This window comes from Delphinapterus leucas, chromosome 7 (assembly GCF_059928025.1).
Source record: "Delphinapterus leucas isolate spDelLeu-1000000601 "Yukka" chromosome 7, BTC_Dleu_Yukka2, whole genome shotgun sequence".
In the NCBI taxonomy this organism is placed as follows: domain Eukaryota; kingdom Metazoa; phylum Chordata; class Mammalia; order Artiodactyla; family Monodontidae; genus Delphinapterus; species Delphinapterus leucas.
The window spans coordinates 14,923,369-14,937,657 of record NC_143135.1 but is presented as its reverse complement, the minus strand read 5'-3'; the positions used below and the strand labels follow the sequence as shown (position 1 = coordinate 14,937,657).

At 47.8% G+C, this 14,289-nt stretch overlaps 1 protein-coding gene across 2 annotated transcripts in view; it reads left to right on the top strand.

The window, feature by feature from the left end:
• The window catches only part of PRDM11 (PR/SET domain 11), an 81,212-nt gene that overhangs the window by 46,788 nt on the left and 20,135 nt on the right, over window positions 1-14,289 (top strand). For both annotated transcript variants that reach the window (XM_022592179.3, XM_089914898.1), the window contains one exon: window positions 11,430-11,497. In XM_022592179.3, coding sequence (XP_022447887.2) covers window positions 11,430-11,497 — 68 coding nt within the window. The remainder of the gene's footprint in view (window positions 1-11,429; window positions 11,498-14,289) is intronic.

Genomic DNA, 14,289 nt, shown 5'->3' with positions numbered 1-14,289 from the left:
CTCCGAACCAAAGCTTGAGCTCCTAATCTCCAACCCCGAATGTGACTGTCTAGATGCCCACGTGACATCTGTCGGTCTTCCCACTGCCACCGACACACCCTTTTCTCTGGGGAAGGCTTTTCAATCCAGTGACATAAGGTCGTTTCCTTTTCCTTGTCTGATTGCTGTTGATGAAGATTTGGCGGATATTTTAAACTGCTTTATTGAGATGGATGTCATGTCCCATACGATTCACCCATTTAAAGCGTGTCATTCAATGGTCTTTAGTATGTGCCCAGCTATGTGCAGCATCACCACAGTCGGTTTTAGTACATTTTCATCACCTCAAGAAGTAACTCCATCCTTTAGCTGTTACCCGCCTCTTCCCTTCTTTCCCTTCCAGCCCTAGGCATCCACTCCTCTACTCTTTGTCTCTATCGATTTCCCTATTCTGGACTTTTCATGTGAACGAAATCAATCATATACTATGTGGTCTTCTGTGACCAGCTTCTTTCACGTGGCTTAACGTTTTCAAGGTGTGTGTCCGCGTTGTGACAGGTATCATTCCTTTCTATGGCCGAATAATATTCTACTGTGTGGATATACCACATTTTGTTTATCTGTGCATTCTTGCGTGGGCAGTTAGGTTGTCTCCACCTTTTGGCTATTATGAATAATGCTGCTGTAAACACTTGTGTACAAGTTTCTGTGTAGACATATGTTTTCCCATCTTTGTGTCCGTGCTTCAGAATGGAACTGTTGGGTCATATGGTAACTCTATGTTTTATTGTTTGAGGAGCTGCCAGACTGTTTCCGGAGTGACTGGACCGTCTTGCATTCCCACCAACAGTATATGAGGGCTCTGATTTCTCTCTTCTGATTTCCAACATTTACTGTTACCTGCCTTTTTTTTTTCTTTTTTTTTTGCGGTACGCGGGCCTCTCACTGCTGTGGCCTCTCCCGTTGCGGAGCACAGGCTCCGGACGCGCAGGCTCAGCGGCCATGGCTCACAGGCCCAGCCGCTCTGCGGCATGTGGGTTCTTCCCAGACCAGGGCACGAACCCGTGTCCCCTGCATCGGCAGGCGGACTCTCAACCACTGCGCCACCAGGGAAGCCCCGTTACCTGCCTTTTTGATTCTAACCATCCTAGTAGGTGTGAAGCAATATCTCCTTGTGGGCCTTTGGGTTTTTTCTCTGCTTTTTTCTGTCTCTTGTCCATTTCACTGGTTATTAGGGAGAGTTGCCCATGATGGGTGTACAGGTTGTGTTCTGAATAACCCCACGGGGTGAGTTTCACACCTGCCCTGTCACCACCTCCCTCTGCCTCTGTCACCACCTCCCTCTGCCTCGTTAACCAGGAAGAACTTTCAGGTCTGTAGCATGACGTATAAAGTTTGTTGCTCGCTAATTTCTCTCTGACAGCATGCCCATTCTTATTTGCATTTTTGCTGCCTCCCAGATGGGCACATTCTCCTGGCTATCTCCCCCACCCTTGCCCCAAGACCCTCATGTCAGGCATAATGAAGAGACAGGATTCAGGCCAGTTTCCTGACCCCGCTCCACAAGTCCTGGTCCAAGGGCTCATTTCATCAGTTTCACCAACAGCCAGATTTATTACCAAGGAGAGTGAGGCTGAATGTGTTCAGGGTAGAGGGTGGTCGTTTCTGCGGGTGCCTTTTCCAGACAGAGCAGAGGGACTTGGGAAAGGAAGAGCTGTCTGCATTGGTGACAGGGCTCTGGACTCACGTTCCTCCCACTTGAAAGAAGCATGTTTTGGGGCTGGTCACCGTTTTCTCTGAGCTCTAGTTTTCTTATCCATCAAATGAGGGTGCACAATCTAATGGAACGTACCCCATGAGTTGCTATTATTCATGCTTGTCGCGTGCCTGGTGTGTAGTAGGTGATGAGCACGTTGCAGCTGTGTTATCTCCAGTTAGCTTCACGTGGGTTTCAGGACCGGCTGGGGGTGATGAGTGAAATTACAGTTGTAAAACCTGGATGCGGAATTTGGGATTGTATGTAAACATGCCTCATTTACCAGGTCTCCAGGGCCTTTTTGAAATTTGATAAATAGAATAAGGAAAGGAAGTATGTACAGTTGTCCCTCAGAATCGGCGGGGATTGGTTCCAGGGGCCTCCATGGATACCCAAATCCATGGGTGCTCAAGTCCCTTCTATAAAATGGTGCAGTGTTTGCATATGACGTACACATATCCTCCTATTTTAAATCATCTCTAGAATACTTATAATACCTAATACAATGTAAATGCTATGTAAATTGTTGTAAAGGCTATGTAAATAGTTTCTGGTGTGTGGCAAATTTAAATTTTGCTTTTTGGAACTTCTGGAAAAAAGCTTTAAAAATAGTTTTGATCCTTGGTTGGTTGAATCCGTGGGTGTGGAACCCGCAGATACATAGCGCTGACTGTACTAATTCCATCGTCGGTTAAATGGTGGTGCGGGAGGTGTGGGGCTGCGTTAGATCATGGTTCTTGAGCCTTCGTGAGTCACCTAGGGGGTTATACTCGTATGCTCATATACTCATATGCCTAGGGGGTTATACTCATATACTCATATACCTAGGGGGTTGTACTCGTATACCTAGGGGGTTATACTCATATACCTAGGAGGTTATACTCATATATATTCATAAAATGCTATGCACATTTTAAGGGACTGCCCCCCATCTCCTGGCCGAAGTCCATCCATAGACACCAAGTTAGGAACCCAGGCCCTGAATAATCTCAGAGGCCCCCTTTCAATTTAAGCGTTCTTCATTCCGTGTTTCTAGGCATAGCAGGAGCCAGAGTTCAAGTTCAAGTTCAGGCCGGCCTCTTTGTCTCTCTACGTTTCAGCTAGCCAGCCTGGGGAAGTGGCCCGGGACTGAGGTGATGCCGCCTGCCTCCTGGGCTTCTGGGAGGAGCATCTGAGACATGTGAAAGAGCTTTGTCAACTGTCAGTGGCTTCACAGATCGTTTTTGTAACCGCTTTGCTCTACGAGGAGTTGCAGAGCTGAAAATCAGAACGTTTTATGGATTCATTGGGTTCCTGGAAAGTTGCAGGCAAATCAGGTTTTTAAAAATCCAGTCTTGCCAGCACCTGGTTATGGCACCATTTAGAGGAGTCCAACAGTGAATCCTCGATTGTGGCAGACGTTCTGCCGCAAAGCAGAATGTTCCTCCCTGTTAAAATGCCGACCTTCGCATCGGTATGCGAAAGATAATGATTTGCTCAAACCAGCAGCAAAGCTGGAAGTCCACCGGAGAGGGCCCCAGGACACGATCCTCGTTGATTCTGATGAGGTCATTCGGGGGAGCCTGGGGTGACATCCATCACTCTGCAGAGCGCTTAAGAGCAAGGGCTGTACCTGCAGAGTCTAAACTCTAGCTGCCCCACACATTTCCTTTGTGGTCTCAGGCAAGTTGCCTACTGGGTCTGAACCTCAGTTTCCTAGTCTGTAAAATGGAGACAATAGTTGTAGCTACCTTCACAGAATTGTGAGAATTCGTGAGATCAGAGTACTTGGCGCAGTAAAATTGCTCCATCAATGGCAGCGGGTGATGTTTTATTATTGATGTCTCTGTTAATTATTACCATGGTCAGAAATAGTGTTCTAGTCCACATGGACCCATGCTTGACCCAGGGAGCCAAACCTTATGTTTTTTTATATTATTTTCTGAGGATCTGTCCACATAGCATCATAAAATTCTTAGACAGAATTTTATACGTCATTTAGGACAGACTTCCACTCCGTGGGGAAATTCTTTCTTCCGCTTCCCTGACAACGAGTCATCCTGCTACTGCTTAAATACTCCCAGTAGCAAGAAACTCACCACCTCACAAGGCTTCTTGTTCCATTGCAGGACGGTTCTGCATGTTAGAACATGTATCTTAGGACCGTTCTGCATGCATATCCCTCGCGCCGAGTTCAGGCCTGTGTCCTCTAAGTGGTCCTGGTTTTGCCTGCCCTCCCCCACATTGTGGTCCTTCCCACATTTGATGATGGATCTGCTTTCTCTAGCCTCTTCTTCTCCAGTCTAAGGGACCCTCTTACCATGCAGGTCGTCCTTCTCTGGTCAGGCCCAGGTTATCAAAGTCCTTCTCACATCACAGTGTTCAGAGTCTGGGCTGGTCCAGGAAGTGCTGGGTTCAGAAGGGCCAAGGAATCGACCTTGAAGGATGAGGCAAAGGAGGATGCTGGGAAACCAGTGTTCTTGGGCTTGGTCCCGAGCATCTGGCCCTGACCGGGTCTTCGTGGACCATCTCAGTCGCAGGACTTGAGGCCCACAGCCCGCTGTCTACTCGGATGGCAGGGCTAATGAGTAACATGTGATGTGCTCTAAATACCCTCCGTGATCCTGCGCGCCCCTGCTTCCTCCACCTAGAACCCCCTCGCCCTCTTCTTCTCCAAGACTGCAGCTTAGATCCCACACCCTCTGAGAAAGCCCTCCACTGACCACCAGGTACAGGGCTCCAGCTCTGCGCTCCCGTGTTCCACAGAATTCCCCACCACACTGCTGACCACGCGACAGCACAGTGGCCTCTCTTCTGCATCCCCTGGACTGTGAGTTTTGTGAGAGCAAAGACATTGTCTTCCCAGATCACCATTTTATCCCCAGAGTCTGTCACTGTAGCTGCTCCCTTGGTGATATTTGCTGAATGAATGAATGCTCGATTGGAGAAAATCCTGACTGACAGGGACGATAAGCCAAGAAACATCCCTCAGCAAACCCGGAGATCTTAGGGGGATCTGAAGCCAGCAACAGAGACCTTAGGCAGCTCCTGTGTCCCTCACGGCTCCCACTCAGGCCTCTCGGCCCAGCTGAAGCTGCAAAAAGTCTGATTACAACTACTGTTGACCCCTACCACCCAGAATTAATCATAACGAACATTTGGTCCCTTTAATAATCACCATGACGATCCCAGTGCTAATAGAGACCTCTTATGGAGTGCCTCCAAATCAGTCATTATGGCAGTGCTGCAAGGTTGGTTTTTACCCCTTTTTACAGGGGAGGAAACTGAAGCCTGACCAGGGAAGTCACTTGCCCAAGACCACTCAGCTTGTCAGTGGTGACGCTGAGACTCTGGCCGATTCCTCGGGCTCCGTGACTCTCACTACCCACTAGGTGCTCTTGCTACTGGCTGCGGGACCTACAGATGCTTCTCTTTTCCCCGCGGAGAGAAAGGAGCAACCTGGAAATGATAATGAAGCGTGATTAGTATTATGATAAAGTACAGGGTTCCCTGAGATTCCAGGGGAAGGTCCCTGTAGACTGGGGTGTCATCTGGGGAGATTGCCAGGGGAGGGGAAGCCTGAGCTGCATGTTTTCTCTTTTTTTGTCTGAGAGTTTTAAGCCACGGAGACAGTATAGTCTTGTAGCTAGACAAACAGAGCAAAAGCTTCATCCTCCTTCCCTCTGCCCTCCCCTCTAGAGGTAACCAGAGGTGAGAGTTTGACACGCATCTCCCAGGCTGTCTATGCACGTACAAACATACGGAGTGATGTGCTAGCAAATATTTACCAGCCTGCTGCTGCCTGATGGTTGTACTGCAGGATACATGTGCCAGTTTTCTTGATGTCAAGGCTCCCAGCATGGCTGGTTTCAAGCTGCCAACATGAAGGCATTAAATGAGTAGCTGGGAAGAGATATATCATGACAGTTATTCTATAGTATTTCTACCATGCGGATACGGTAGATGCCAATACCCTCGAGAACATTGATATCGTAAAATATAGTAAAATAATCAGGAAACTTTGGGTATAGATTACCTTTGTAAAAACAGAATGTATTGAATTGTAAGTTTATATAATTTAATGTTTAATGATGGCTGCGTTTCACAACTGGTTCATGAGATTCTGGAAAACTGCGCACTCAGCGCTCGTTAGCCAGTACGAGCCAGCTCCAGCACGCCACTCATTTCCTTTATACTCAAGTATTAACAGTATATACTTTGGCTCTTCATCCAATCCTTCATTCATTCAACCAGTATTCTACCGTGTGCCGTGCCCCGTGTTAGGAACCGGGGCCAGGCCACTGTCATGAGCAGATAGCCGTGCGCTTGGCCGTCACCAGCTTATGGTCTAAAGAGAAGGCAGTCAGTTACCACATTGGCAAGTAGATAAACCCTGCAATTGGGTCTCTAACAGGAAGCAACAGGACAGTGTTATAGAGATAATACTGAGAGAGGCATGTGGAGGTCAGGGTGTGGAAGGGGAGAACCTACCTGAGGCTCAGGTCAAGAAAACCTTCTTCTGAGGAAGTGACAGAAGCCGAGACCCAAAAGATAGGAAGGGACCAGCCGTGTGAAACTTAGAAAACGTTGCCAAAGTGATAATACCTTCAATTGGGTGTCATTTCTGTAAACTGTACAAACATGCAAAATGGTTCTGTACGTTGTTTTTAGAAGAAATCCTTGTATAGTGAAATTGAGAAGGTTCCGTTCCAGCTTCAGGACGGAGAGAGGGTGGGAAAGAGAATGAATTGGAGGCAGAGATGGTCTTCAACAACATCTGTGTATTTTCCTGAAGCAGGAGGAGACAGAGGTCCGGGACAGAAATGGCTGGTGGTCATTGTTTTTGGCTCTCACTGATGGGTACAAGGTGGTCAGTTACATTACTCTTTATAATTTCTGAATGCTTGAGATATTTCATGAATATCATTTTTTTTAAGAGTGGGGAAAAGAGGTGGCAGGCAGCGTGAAGTCTCACTCTTACAGCATTGTGGCTGCAGAAAAGTGAAGGGGGAGAGAGAGGCCTGAGAGAAGTTGGGAGGTAGGCAGGGACCAGGTCGTACAAGCCTTCAAGGCAGTGAACCTAAGTATGAATTTTATTGTAAGTACAGTGTATGCCTTCTGGAGCTGGTGGGTGACATGATCTAATTTACATTAATAGGTTCCTCTGGCTGCTTTGAGGAGAATCAGTGGAGAGTTAAAAATGGCATCAGGGAGGTTAGTAGGGACCTCTTGTAGTTGTCTGGAGGAGAGCTGATGATGGCAGGAAGCAGTGGAGACAGGAGCAGTTTTGAAATTTGGTTTGGAGGACTTGCTGAGGGATTAGATATGTGGGGATCAAGAGAGGGGGGCATGACCCCTATGTTCACAGCAGCACTATTTGCAATGGCCAAGACATGGAAGCAACCTAAATGTTCATCGACGGATGAATGGAGAGAGAAGATGTGGTACATGTACACAATGGAATATTACTCAGCCATAAAAAAGAATGAAATAATGCTATTTGCAGCAAAATGGATGGAGATTATGATACTAAGCAAAGTAAGTCAGAAAGAGAAAGACAAATACCATATGATATCACTTATATGTGGAATCTAAAAAAACGACACAAACGCACATACCTACAAAACAAAAACAGACTCACAGCTATAGAGAACAGACTTGTGGTTGCCAAGGGGGAGGGGAGGTGGGGGAGGGAAGGATTGGGAGTTTGGGATTAGCAGATGCAGACTATTATATATAGGATGGATAAACAACAAGGTCCTACTGTATATTACAGGGAACTATATTCAGTCTCCTGTGATAAACCATAATGGAAAAGAATATGAAAAAGAATATATGTATGTATAACTGAATCACTTTGCTGTACAGCAGAAACTAACACAACATTGTAAATCAACTATACTTCAGTAAAATTTAAAAAAGAGGGAGGCATGAAGGATGACTTTCCTTTTTTTTTTTTTAGCAGCTCTGTGGAGATATAATTCACATACTGTACAGTTCATTCATTTCAAGTGTTACAATTCACTGGGGTTTGGTAGGGATGACTTTCTGAAACCTGAGTGGATGGTGGTTTCAAATACTGTGATGGGGAAAATGAGAGGAACAGGCTTGGGGGTGGAGCCTGAGGTGAGTTTGAGCAGCCAGTGAGATATCCAAGGGGGCGTGTCACATGGGAAATCAGGTATTCACACCTGGGGCTTGAGATGAAAATCTGTGAGTAATGAACAGATTGAGAGTGTGGAAATGGATGTGAATGTCCAGAGAAAGTATAGGTAAAGAAGATGTGTGTGGAGGGGGCATGAGGGCTTACAATTCAGATGGACTGAGGGTTCACAGTTTGAGCCCCAGCCAAAAAAAAAAAGAGAAGAAAAAGAAAAAAAATGAGAGAGAGAGAGAAGGAGAGAAACATGAAGTGATCACAGAACTGAAAACAAAGGCCCGTAGGGCTCTAGTCTAGTGCAATCAGTTTTAGCTCCTGTAGGGTACTATGAAATAGAAGTGCCCCAGGTGAGGTGGAAAGGGGAGCCAGGTTGACTGCTTCAAATGAGAAAAAGCAAGAGGTAGGCAGACAAACTCCTACTCAAGATGAGCCTCTGGACCAAACCTCCAGAACTAATGAAGAAAACTAATGTTACAAAGACAGCCTTCAAAAACAATGACAAATGAATTCACTCTAATTAAAATAAAAATAGTAGCATATTCTGAAAATGAATTTAAAATAACTAAGATCTGAATCAGGAGTAGGTTTGACTGTGAGTCACTGAGATTCAAAATAACAGTGGCTCGAGCAAAACAGGAATTAAGTTTTCTTCTGTGAATACCTTCTGAGCCTGTATTAAGTCCTCAGGAATCAAGCTTGATCCAGCTAATCACTGTCTCAATGCTTGGATTATAGCCTCATAGTCCAAGTTGATAGCTAGAGCTCCAGCCATTACATCTGCATTCCAGGCAGCAGGATAGTAGAAGCGCATGTATCAGCTGTATTTTTTTTTAAGGAATTTTGCCTTTTTAAAAAAATTTTATTTATTTATTTATTTATTTATGGCTGTGTTGGCTCTTCATTTCTGTGCGAGGGCTTGCTCTAGTTGCGGCAAGTGGGGGCCCCTCCTCATTGCGGTGCGCGGGCCTCTCACTATCGCGGCCTCTCTTGTTGCGGAGCACAGGCTCCAGACGCGCAGGCTCGGTAATTGTGGCTCACGGGGCTAGTCGCTCCACGGCATGCGGGATCTTCCCAGACCAGGGCTCAAACCCGTGTCCCCTGCATTGGCAGGCAGACTCTCAGCCACTGCGCCACCAGGGAAGCCCTATCAGCTGTATTTTAAAGATGTTTTCAGGAAGATGACACATGACACTTCCACCTACATTCTATTGGCCAGAACTTAGCCAAAGGAGAAGCCAAGAAATGTATTCTGTTATTACAGGTAGCCAGGTATTCGGTTATAATCCAGGGGTTCTGTTACTGTGGATGAAAGGGATAATAGATAATTAACACTCACAGCCTTAGGATCTTCAAAGAAATAAAGTAAGGATAACATCCATTAAGAAGAAAAAGACAGTGAGTTTTTATTTGTTTGTTTGAATTTAAAGCCTCTGCTCTTAGAAAGACACCACCAAAAGAGTGAATAAACAAGCCATAGACTAGGAGAAAATATTTGTAAGACATATGCCTGATAAAGGACTTGTATCCAAAATATATTTTTTTAAAACTCCCAAAACTCAACAATAAGAAAAAACCCCACTATTTAAAAAATGGGCCAAAGATTTGAATAGACCCTTCACCAGAGAAGACAATGCAGCTGACAAATGAGTGCACAAAAAGATATTCAGTATCATTAGTCATCAGAGAAATGCACATTAAAACCACAATGAGATACTGCTTCGTACCCATCAAAATGGCTAAAATGAAAAAGCCTGTTCATACCAAGTATGTGAGGATGTGAGTCAACTGGAAATCCCGCACACAGCTGGTGGGCATGTAAAATGGTGCAAACACTTTGGAAAACAGTTTAGCAGTTTCTTAGAAGTTAGACATATTCTTACCATGTGTCCCAGCAATTCCACTACTAATTATTTGCCTAAGAGCAATTAAAGCATATGTGTCTATACAAAGATTTATTAGTGATGTCTCTTAGCAGCTTTATTTGTAATGGCCAAAAACTAGACACAACCCAAATGTCCATCAATAAGGAGATTAAAAAAAAAAAAATAGTGGCACATCCAAACAGTGGAATACTACTCACCAATACAGAGGAATAAACTCTGATACACACATCAGTAGGAACAAATCTCAAAATAATTGTGCTGAGTGAAGGTAGACATGCCTTCCGTTTGATTCTACTTGTGTAAAGTCTTGAAAACTGCAAAGTAATTTATGGTGACAGAAAGTAGCTTACTATTTGCCTGTGGACTGGGAAAGGGAGATGTGGAGAGAAGCAGGAGGGAGGGATTACAGGGGCCCTGAAGAAGTTCTTAGGGGTGATGGATATGTTTGTTATCTTGACTGTGATATATACATTTGTCAAAATTTATCAAATGTTATATTATATGTTAATTATACTTCAATAAAGCTGTTAGAAGAAGAAGGAACACAACACTATGAAACAAAAAAGAGGCAGAATAAGAAAAAATGGGTATGAAAAAGAACCAATTGAAAATCCTGGGAATGAAAAATATTGATTGCATTAAAAGTAGTCATTTAAAATGGAAGGAAAAAATAAAATAAAAAGGAAGGCCAGAAAGAAAGGAAAAACCTCAGCAGACAGATAAACTCTGGACCAGACAAAGTCAAAGAGAGAATGAGTGAATTGGAAGAGAGTTCTGAGAAATTTTCTGAGAGCATCACCCAGGAAGATAAAGAGGGAAAATTATGAAAGAGCAGTTGAAGACATGGAGAATAGATTGGGCTCCTACCATATCTGTTTAATAGAAATTCTGCTGGAAGAGACTGGAGAAAATGACTGAGAAGCTGTGCTCAAAAGCACAATAGCTCAGAATTTCCCAGAATTGAAATAAGTCCTTATCAAGTAATGTGCTTGACCAGTAATGAGGAGAATTTTCAAAAGTAAATCTCCATTTCAAAGCCACATAGTGAAACTGCAGAAAATCAAGAATACAGGGGAAGTCTTAAAATTTACCATAGACAGATTACGCACGAAAGAACAACACTAGACTAACGGCAGGCTGCTTAAGCGCCTGTGGCAGCCTTCTTGGTAGCCTTTGTTTGTTGGAAGAAAATAAAGTTCATCTGTCTAGAATTCCATATCCAGCTGAACTCTGATGCGAAAGTGATGATGAAATAAAGACAATTTTATAGAAGATGAAGGGGCCCATCGCAAACCCTGAGGCTCTTGAACATTTGGAGACTGGGGAGAGGAGAAGCCCTCCGAAATCACATATGCCTAGTCACCCAGTGCCAGCCTCTGTCTCCCACAGAAACCACAGAGAGAGGGAAGGACTGAATTTAGCTGTTGGTGCGACATGATGCTATTGGAAATGCCACTTGTTGGCCATGTTGCTGGGTATTCCACCAAGATAGAGGTGGGAGATGGGATTCCTGCCGCAGCTCAGGGGTCGGTCCCGCAGCGGCGGGGGCATTGCAGTGGGAGAGCACGGGAAGGTTCTGTGTGGTGTCCTTGGGCCCCGGTCTGGAGAGGAGTCCAGAGACACGAGAGCCCCCTCGAGGATGCCCATTCTAGACTCTCTCTCTGTCTTCCAGATTGTGGACAAGAACAACCGCTACAAGTCCATTGATGGGTCAGATGAGACTAAAGCCAACTGGATGAGGTGAGTCCTGCTGTCTGCTGATTTCCCGGGAGCCTTGCCCGAACTCTGGAAAGGAGGCCAAGGGAGCATGTTGGGCCTTTAGGGTCTCCAGTGGTAGAGGTCCCTGAGGCCCCGGGACTGCTCTTTGCAGGGACGTGTCTAGCTCTGGGGGACCAACCCTCCAGCTCCCACAGGCTCTCTCAGGGGGCTGTGGAGGAGGCCTGTGGCCAGACCAGTCATTTACTGGGACACCCTTGTCAGTGTTTCTGGAGGCCCTAGGCCCCAGGCTCCTGACAGCATTCCCATGGCAGGGGTGGGGGGGAACGTGTCCCTGCCACAGGACTATGACACCTCTCACAGGCAGACTCCGGCTGGAGGGGTGCAGGAATCATCCCAGTGCAGCCCCCAGCCATCGTTTAAAAGCCCCCCAGAGAAAAGGGCACAGTCTCTAGCTCAGTTTTCGATTGCTAGACTGGTTGTGTCCATTGCTTGGGACAGAAGTTTGTGCCAGAAGAATCCTTCACGGCCAGCCAGAGAGAGCAGGGGACTGGTCCAGGGTCACCCAGAGGCGGCCGAGCTGAGCTCGGGACCGAGGGCACTCCTTTGGGTTCTGTGCTGCTGGCCTGTGTGGTGTGCTGGGGGGCCCTGCCTGGTGGGGTCAGCCAGCAGTGTGGGAGGTCGGGCTTGCCTCATCATCTCCTTGGTGGCCTCTCTCTGGGATTCAGGAGCTGTGACGGGGGTTAGGAGCTGGGTTGGGAGGGAAGGGAGGCCTCAGAGGGCTGGACCCAGGGGCAGAACCGCGCCGTGGATCAGGCCCACTGTCGGTGTTTGTGCAGTCCTGTGCCCCGTGGGGCTGGGGGCTGGGGGCTGGGAGGTCGAGGAGAGATTGTGCTTGGAGGGAGGGCAGTTAGGGCCTCGCTAAGAGGGAGATTGCTGGATTTAAATAAACCCTGAGACGTGCCAAGCAAATGAGGAGAAATTGGTTTGAGGTGGGGAGGCCGTGGTAAGCTCTCCAGTCCCCTTCCCCAGTGCCCCACTGCCCACATGGGCTCCCACCCGAGGCCCGCTGATGTGTGGGCTGCAGCTTGCACTGTCCGGGGCACTTAAGGATTCACCCTCTTATTTGTCGGGGCCACTGCCCTCATCGTCATTTAACAGGTGCAGAAGCAGAGGCACCGAGGGGCAGGCGGGCCCCAGCCTTGTGCTGTGGGGACAGGCACCCACTCCTCAGCCCCCTTTCACAGCATCAGGTCAGCCAGGCCCTGAAAGTGGCTCCAGGAAGGTGGATGGGCACCTCTGCTCTCTTCTTCTCCCCGACCGCCGGGTGCAGGTCAGCTTAGCACATGCAACTCACCACCCATTCCTGAGCACCTGTGGCGAGTCAGAGCCTGTACTGGGTGCCCTAGATGGATGGGCCCAGCCCTGCCCCCCTGGCCCTCCCAGGACTCACACCGTCCGCCGTGGAAATTGCTTTTTCTAATAAGGCTGTTTGATGGAGGCACGGACAATGCGCTGGGAGGGCTCAGATGAAAGCAGGGGTGGGGAGGGCCTTTGAGCTGGGCCTTCAGAGGGGCTGGGGTTTCATTTGAGGACATTGTGAGCAAAGACCCAGAAGTGGGAAGTGGGGGCCAGGTGTCCGGCAGGTCGTCAGATGGGCTGCGCGGCCCAGACCCCTGGCTGTAGCTCTGGTCTGGCTCTAGGCAAGCAAAGGATAGTGTGTTTGAGTGAAGTCTGGGTCAGACCTTCCTGCACTGAAGCTTTGGCCGGGGCAAGGCTTTACTGTAACCGCCAAGAAGGGGATTCGTCATCTGTACGAACTGAGTGGACATCTAGCACCCAGCGATTCTGACTTCATCGGGCTGGGGCTGAGCCCAGGACGTCGGTAATTGGTAAAGCTCTCCGGAGTGATTCTGGCGCGCCGCTGGTGTTGAGAACCGCTGCTCTGTTCTGGTCTCCGTGCTACAGTGCTGAGCTGAGGCCCAGAGCAGGGCAGGGTCTTGCAGAACAGAGCAGATCATGCAGTCAGTGGCAGAACATCTCTGAACGTCTAGGCCGGCGTTCTTTCTGCTTGTACACAAGGGACCAGGCACAGCATGGCTTCCTGGGCCTTGTGTGGGGTGGGTTCCGCTACTGCTATCTTGCTGGCCTGGGATCGATCCTGTTCCTGCTCCGAGACCCATTCTGATCCAAGGTGGCGCCAGGGTTGTCACAGATGGTGGGCCCTCATCTCATTAGAGATTCAGGGAGTAGGTTGGGTTTGGGTGTGCGCTTTGTTGCCGGGGAGATGGCCTTCTGGTGGTAGTTGGGTGAGGGGAGAGCCAGTTCATCCTGGGAACCCTCCTTCCCCCTTCAGGTATGGCTTCCATCGGTACAGCTCCTCCTAATTTTCAGACGCTTTCACTAGCACTGTCACCGCGCAGGCTCTTGGGGATGATCGAATGGAGCTGGTTAACCTCCTCAAACCCGAAGCGGTAGGCCAGGAGGAGAACGGGCACCCGCGTGATGAGCGCGGGTGCTCTGCCTTCATGAAATCAGTGGCCAACAGCCACAGGCTCTTCTGTCCCCGGGAGGCATTTGGCAGCGCCTTGAGACATTTTTGGTTGTCACGCCTCTGCAGGTAGATGCTTCTGGTTTCTGTCGAGCAGAAGCCAAGGATGCCGATGAAGATCCTGCATTGTCCAGGATGCCCCCTCCCCCACCAACAAAGCATTTCCTGATCCCACATGGTGAGATTAGGAAGCCCTGAATGAACTCTTCCTGGCAGGTCTTGGAGGTGGTACTGGGGGAAATGGGGTTTGCACAGGAGACTCAGC